The sequence below is a fragment of the Nanorana parkeri genome, unplaced genomic scaffold (assembly GCF_000935625.1).
Source record: "Nanorana parkeri isolate BGI_ZX_2015 unplaced genomic scaffold, ASM93562v1 scaffold50, whole genome shotgun sequence".
In the NCBI taxonomy this organism is placed as follows: domain Eukaryota; kingdom Metazoa; phylum Chordata; class Amphibia; order Anura; family Dicroglossidae; genus Nanorana; species Nanorana parkeri.
This window is the reverse complement of record NW_017306318.1, coordinates 2,322,042-2,329,865: the sequence shown is the minus strand read 5'-3', so window position 1 is coordinate 2,329,865 and position 7,824 is coordinate 2,322,042. Positions and strand designations below refer to the sequence as shown.

The 7,824-nt window shown below is 42.1% G+C and overlaps 1 protein-coding gene across 1 annotated transcript; it reads left to right on the top strand.

Moving 5' to 3' along the window:
• The first annotated feature begins 1,680 nt into the window (after nucleotides 1-1,680).
• Nucleotides 1,681-6,493, top strand: OCSTAMP (osteoclast stimulatory transmembrane protein). Its single transcript, XM_018574265.1, has 3 exons — nucleotides 1,681-1,727; nucleotides 4,239-5,280; nucleotides 6,099-6,493. The coding sequence occupies exons 1-3, from the start codon at nucleotides 1,681-1,683 to the stop codon at nucleotides 6,471-6,473; spliced, it is 1,464 nt and encodes a 487-aa protein (XP_018429767.1). The 3' UTR covers nucleotides 6,474-6,493.
• The last annotated feature ends 1,331 nt before the right edge of the window (nucleotides 6,494-7,824 follow it).

The window sequence follows — 7,824 nt, the reverse complement described above, 5'->3', positions numbered from 1 at the left end:
TGTCCAATGTGAAGTTGGGCTTTAAATGATTTTTCTCGTGACAGGTTTACTTTGACAGGTTTACCCAATATTTTACACTGACCTGGGTTTTTGATATACAGTAAGTACCCATTCAGGATCATTTAGAAAACACCTTCATCCTCTTAACCTGACCCAGCATTTGAGATAGAAGCTTTACTTCTTTAGGATCCTTTCACACGGGCATTACAATCAGGTCCATTTGTCGGTTTTTTGGGGGGACATGCCCGGTGTTAGCCTATGGGCAGCCGGATGTAAACGGACGTAAGTCCGTTTATATCCACTTACCTCTGACTCCAGCCAGGTCCAGAAAAACAAATGGATCAGAGTTCCATTTTGATGGACCTGACCGTGCCGTATTCAGGGTAATCTGATGTAAACAGACACATGTACGCTTACATCCAATTCCCCATAGGCCAACATGGATCCAGTAATTTCATTTTTTTCCCCCATCGCAAGAGAATAAACTGGACGGACATGATGTGACATCTGTTCAGATTAGCAGGGGATCCATGCATGGATCCCCTGCAAATCGGAACTGTAGGTGCTCCACTGAAAGGGGCCTTAAGCTTATCATACACGTTACAATTTTCCTTTACAAGCTCTATACGATCTCCTTTAGATCTACCAAAACTATGTAATATAAGGACCTACCTAATCCATCCAATCAATTTGTATCAAGTCAGGCAGTCCCCTGTACCCCATAATTGTTGGTAGATTGATAGAAGACTGTACAATCAGATTCTAACACATGGCGTGAGTGGTCTGACAGTGATCTGAAGACACAGGAGCATGCAAGTGAAGCAAAAACAGCAGAGCAATGGATCTGAAGAGCAGGAGCTTTTGGTGTGTTTTTTATGTGAACAATATTTATCAAGTCGAATTTTACATTACAAACGACTGTAAATTCCACACATGCATATTTCCTTGAAGCATCATATCTGCCACCATAAGGGCCTGCGTTGCTTGTGTCAGTGACATCAGATTGAGATGCTTCTGAGATCATTCAGAATTCATTGACAGGTACATTTGATTTGCAGCTGATCTCCTCCTAACTTGCACTTGACCTGATTCAAGTGGGTTTTACATTTCCTTAGACATGTTTGGGAATGTAAAACCCATTCAAAGCCTGTGAACAATGAGAGAGCTGAAAAGAGAAAACAGGTTCCATTGATTACTTTGCTGAGAGATGAGAGGATGCGTTTCACAGGTCCTACGAGACCACTACTCACTGCTCATAGAGCCCTAACTACACCAATGACCAAAGGATTCCAGAGCCCCATTCCCTCTCTGAAAATACACGGTGATACAATATAAATACCTAGAAATAGTAACATTGACTGCAAAAAAGCCTTTTTTTTTCCTAAGAACTAATTTCCTAAGAACTTTCATCACTTTTCATTAATCTGGGTACACTGCATTCTGATTGGCCACAATGGAGACCACGTGGCACTGTCTTTTTTCTCAATAATAAATGTAAAATATCCCATTTATTTTTCAGCATTTTACATAGAAATCTGACGGGGGTTTCTTCGTGGGAGAGTCAGGAAAATTCCAAGTCAGCAGTGAAGGAGTGTTCTGTAACTTCCTAATAAGTGTGTGAGCTGACAATGATTTTGGGACAGCTCAGACAACAGCTGACACTGACACATACTCTCCACAATGGCACCGCATATTCCAACTGCAATCAGGAACCTCTCCAAATGCAGGTATGTCTCTTCAGGTCAGCTATGTAAGACAACTCCACCTGAAACCATGATTTAAGTATTTGGTGGGTATGGGTGGTCTGGTAGTCCTAAATGTTCTGATGGTAAGATTGTGTTTTAAGAGTCTCATTTAAAGTCTCATGCAAGATGTATCTATCTGTCCGTCTGTCTGTCTGGGCTGGACTAATCCCAGGAGCCAGGTAGCCAATGCACCTTATAATTGACATCCGGCACCTAGGTTTTCTCTACTTGATGTAGAGAAACTGGCTCATGGATTGGACAGACTGGCTTCTGAATTCCATATAAATGTGTCCACCCCTGAATTTATATATATATGTACATATACTGTATATAAACATATATATTTACATTGGTCCGGCTTATCCCAATGTAAGTATACCTTTTTTTTACCTGATCAGCTCACGGGGATCCTGCAAAGCACTGAAGCAGTCATCTCCTAAAGTTATATGTAATGGCATACAGTGACAGGCAGCAGGACATATGTAGGGTTATGCCTCTAGAATTTGCGTACTTGGGGGGTCTGGTGGTGTGCCCCTTTAACCAAGCCAGCCCAGGACAACTGCACAATTTGTATTATGGCCAGAGTGACCCTGCTGGTATTCTAGTTTGCAGTACATGGAAATCTCAGTTATATTACCATATTTAGTGTGTAGTTATGGTAGTTCCTCAGATGTGATGACATACCTGTTGTTTTTAGTTAAAAATGAATTTGTAGAATCATGCACCCTGCACTATACATTGTAAAGGTTCAGTCCCCCCAACCATTCCTGCTGTATGTTTTATATATCTTATATTATGGAGAATGTAATGGGAGGAGAGGGCCCAAACAAAGTGTGAAGGAGAACCTAAAATGCTCAGGTGGACAGAAACGAAATTGAGAATTAGGGCATGGAGACATTACTGTTGGAGTATTCATGATACATAAGAAGACGGGGGCCGGCTTGAGCCTTTAAAGATCCCCTTGTGATGGCTATATCAGTTATGGTTGAAAACTTGTAGCCTGAGACCCCTCTGGTTTCTTATGTCTCTCCTGGCTCTAAGCATCCTTTAGACAACTGGACCAGATGCTGGATATACAAGAACAAGCATAGATAAAGGTCTTTATGGTAACGACTTTTAGGGAAGACCTTTTTCTGTTCTAGTAGGACTATGCCCCTGTTCACAAAGCCTTGTCAATCAAAACATAGTTGATGGGTTTGGTGTGGAAGAACCTCAGTGTCCTGCACAGAGCCCTGACCTCAACCCTACTGAATACCTTTGGGATGAATTGATAAGCAGATTGCTTTCCAGATCATCTCATCCAACATCAGTATCTGACCTCACAAATGGTCTTTTAGCTAAATACACACACCAAAGGTTTGTGAAAAGCCTTCTCAGAAGAGTGGGGGCCACAAATGAGGCGGGTGGTCAACATTAATGTCCATGGATTTGAAATGGGGTGTCCAAGAAGCTTATCTAGGTGTGACGACCAGGTGTCCAACCTTTGGCCATATGGTGTACATTTTCTTGGTGCAGTGAACATTAGTAAAGGCCCATCAAATAGTAATGGTCAGAGGCAACATACGCTACAACAGGCATGTATAACGCGTAACTGCCTGGTCTGGAATGCATTCCATTCTGAGCCAATGCGTAAATGCTAAATAAACAGAAAGTCTTTGATAGTGCTGTATAATCATCTTTTCGACAGTCATCTATTTGAAGTCATTAAAAATCACCTTCCTGAAGCCCTCAAGCCCTACAGAAACATTCTCCCTAATGTCGAATAATCTACTTACCAAGCTGCGGTACAAAACACAGACTGATAAAACCTACACCTGGAGCTTTTTCAAGAGACACACTAATGCATTTCCAGCCAGCTTTTCGCTCATAGACAAAAAGACAAAAGAATGCGCAAACACATTAAGCTATTAGAGAAAAAAAATAACTGCTTTCAAATCATCAAAGAAGCATAAAAGATTAAAAAAAAACATGTCCCCAAGAAAGTAGGTGGATGGAGACATTTAAAAGCACTTTTCAAATAATTTACATAAAATAATGGAGTTGTCCACTCAATCCTGAAACCTAATTTGTTGGGACACTGGTGAGATGAACCACACTCCACTATTTCATAGCACTCCTCCTGCTAAATCTTCATAAAATAAAGAATGAAAGTAGAATATTTAGAGGTCTGTGTATAAACAATTTGCAATGAACTTTTGTACTGTGCAGAAAAAAAAGAGTTCTTGGTATATTTTCTATCCAGGTTGAATGTAATATAACGTAATACCACATCATTTCACTAGATGGAGCTAAAGAACATGGGTAATAAGAATTTCCTATGCACCTCAGCTCCATCTAGTGGTCGTAATGCACCGTTACATTACATTCGACCTGCAAAGAAATGATATTAAGAACGTTTTTTTGTCTATTTCCACAGCTGGATCCTCAATAGAAATACATATATGCAGACTCATTTAGATGGACTTGTTTTATGCGTGTCTTTTTACTTTACAGATCAGGCTGGGCATATTTTCAGACGGTCATCTGTCCAAGAGTTCACACCTTTGCATTAGAAGTTTCTATGGCATATTCAGTCCCTGTTCCAAGAGACTGGAGGCAAACCTTATTGCTGGCCCTTACGTGCTCAATTATCTCATCTTTATCTGGATTTTTACTTTTCGCCTGGCTGTTTTATTCCCTTCTCTATGATTATTCTCCAGCCTTTGTGTTGTCCACCACCTCGGCTCTTCTTCTCTGGGGAATCCTCGTCCTGGTTCACCCCATTCGTTGTGTGTTGACCATCATGATCCCGACTCTCGGCACCAAGCAAGGCTCTCGATTATTGCTCTCGACCTGTTTCATGGTCATAGCTCTGAACATCATTCCTAATATCTTACTAAACCTCAAAACCATCTTTCAGATATTCCGCTGCATTTCTCAGCACTCTACAGAGCAGCTATTAAACTCCACCGAAATCTTCAGAGACCTTGCTCATGATGTGAAGAACCTGGTCACGAGCACCAGCTATGTCATGACGAAGACGTTTGCTCGAGAGGTCAACATTGTAGCCCAAGTCAATGCGTCTGCAGTGTCCAATGAGATGGCCCAAGCAGCGAACAGGCTAAAGGTCAACTTTAAAGCCGCGGAATCGCTGTTCAAGGACATCATGCTTATGGCCAATAGAGTTATGGCCGGGCTTTTTATCGTCTACACGCTAGTTGGTGCGGCTTGGTACTTACGAAGCTACTTAACCAACATCAAGTTTGACAACAAGTACATTACAAGTCAACTGGATCAGCTGGCTAAGAAGAACAAAGTATCCAACCTGACCAATGTCTCCTCCATCAAGCTGATCAAATCAACAGGCTTCAAGATGTCCAAAAAAGAGCTTGGGGCCAGTTTGTTCCAGTGTCTGGTGATTTTGCTGTTTGTCCTGTTGACCGTGATGATCATAACCGCTGACCACATAGTCTTCCAGTTTGCCGTAGTGGTTAGCCAATGGGTGGAGAGTCTACCGCCTCTACAAGTGACATTTGATTTGGAATATCAAGCAAATGTAAGTATATTTAAAGTAAACTTGTCATGACAAAAACATATCATAAAATTATCTAGGCACTGGCCTATGTGATCTATATGTTTAAGGGGAGACTTAACATTCAGATTGGCTGAGCCCCCTCTTTGGCATTTGACCAAAGCCCTAGATAGTTGGCCATGTGATTAGCACAGGAGCAATTTATCCAAGCCAACAAGTCTCCGACCATAGCTTTTTGTTACATTTGAATTATTAGTACAGAGCCCATTGCATTGAATAGTTTCAGAGTCATTAACCCAGAACAAGGAAAGTTAGATAGGTCCCCAAGGTTCTTATTTTATACTTAATCCAGGATTGTGACTCAAAAAAATTGACGCAAGAGGGCCATAATGACCAACAAGCAAGAAGCATTTTCAGAAAGAGAGAAAAGCAATGGCAGCCCCACCCCATACAAAAGTAAAAACAAGCCTCGATGTTTCTCTTGTGACTGGCCTCCATTGAAAGCTGAACTTTGAGGATCATGGGGAAATGTTTACAATCTCTGATTTTCTTCCCATGTGGTCAGTGGGACAGAAAGTCTTCAACAGGAACACAGACAAGAAGAAAAGCAGAGTTGGGAAGGGTTAAAACCTCTGTTGGGTTTTTGAACATGTGTCCATGTTTCTGCCTTGGTGACTACACAGAAAGTAAGAGGAATTCTCCTCAACAGGGACACACAGCAGCCTCACCCTTCCTCACCCTACAAAACTAAAAACAAACAGTGCTTTCTTAAAGACCATGTGTGGCTTCTATAGATGGTTATACGATATAGAGAAGTTGATTATTCCTTTTTGTCTTTGCAGGTGAACTTCTTAGGAGCATTCCAAGTAAAGAACGTCGAGTATTCCCGACTACATGAGTTGACTATGACATTTTTTTCCCCGCACTGTAAGCGCCCGGCAAGGCCTCCGGAGAGCTCCACCGCAGCAGCGATGGGCTTCATCTACTGCATTTTATTTGCTATGGTATTTTTGGAAGCCTACGCCCAACGCTTGTGCCGGAAGATATCGGCCATGTTTTACACAAAGAGGGAGGAAGAACGAGTTCTTTACTTGTTGGACCAGATACAGAAAAAGCTCCAAGGCGGCCCGCAATACCCAGAGGGCCGGCTGTCTGATGAGGCCAGTGCGGACTTTGGGAACGAAGAAATGGAGGTCTCGTATATAAAACTTCCTTAAAGTAGAACTAAACTCTCCAATGGCTGCATGTCCCCGAATACAAAGATTGCTGAATTGTTTGTATCGCCCAATAATGTACCCCCAGGTATGTTATTTCTGCCCTTCCCATTTATGTGCCCCCGTGCTATGGACACATGGTGCAATTTCCCTGACAGAGCCCATACAACAACATTTTCCTGCAAGCCACGTGTGCACAGAGGTGGACTCCATACGCAGGCAACATGTGAGGGGCTAATATCAATAAGCAGCAACAGATACAGGAAGTGCTGTCAACCATGTCCTTGAGTGTGCAAGCTTTGATCTAGCGTGACTCAATGTTCACTACAAGGTCAGCGAGGTGTGCGTTGGCATGTTGGCTTGTGATTCCATACAGGAACAAGTACCCTCTGGTGACAACACTCTGCATGCTTATGGACTGGTGTCACCCAGCAACTGGAAAAGGGAAAAGCCTTGATCAAGCACTATGCAGAAGTGGGACCATAAGACAAAGCAGCAGTGAGAATTTGAAGCAGTGTACCCATTTTGAAGACGGCATGGTGGCCAACAATTCTTCAAGGACACGTGTTAAGGTTTACATACACTTTATGAGGACACTACAGTCTGTATTTATGGTGATCAGATTAATATGAGTAATATTACCAGTGAACATTAATGTTATTAATAAAAGAGATTTAAAGCTGGACTCCGACCTCCTCTTACAGTTGTACCGGCTCTTCTTTTAGTATTTACTAAAGGAAAACACGTATCAGGATTGTGATGGGCTCAAATTAAATACCATTTTGCCCAGTTTTGGTTTTCAGTCCTTTGGGTTAAGTGATGCCGGTCTTCATTCAGCCTTGAAGATTGAGGACATCTTGTGGCAGAGAACAAGTACTGCAGGACACAACACCGGCAGGGCAGCAAGTATTGCAGTCTAGGCTGCTGTTTTCTTTTGTAAATTGCTGGTACCCATTTTTTTTAAAGCTTAATAGAACTTTTATTCTTTTCTTTTTTTTATGTTTCTATGTGTTACAGCAAGGGTAAAATACCTATTGCTGCCAGCACATAGAACAGTCAGACCGTGCCTCTCACACACAGAGGCCTGGCTCTCCATTGGTCCAACATGCCAACCCTTGAACACTGCTTCAGTCAAGAGAGCTTTGTTGATTAGAGCAGTGTTCAGGAAAGAGGGTGCGATCCCTCCGCTGAGAGGCTGGGCCGATGCTTTGTATGACATAGCCACGGTCTGATTCTGCTATGTGTTGGCAGAAATGGGCATTTTGACCCTTGTGGCTGTACTTAGCAGTGTAAAAAAAGTAAAAGAGGCCTGTTTTTATTACTGGCTGCAGTATAAGTAATAATAATAATAAAT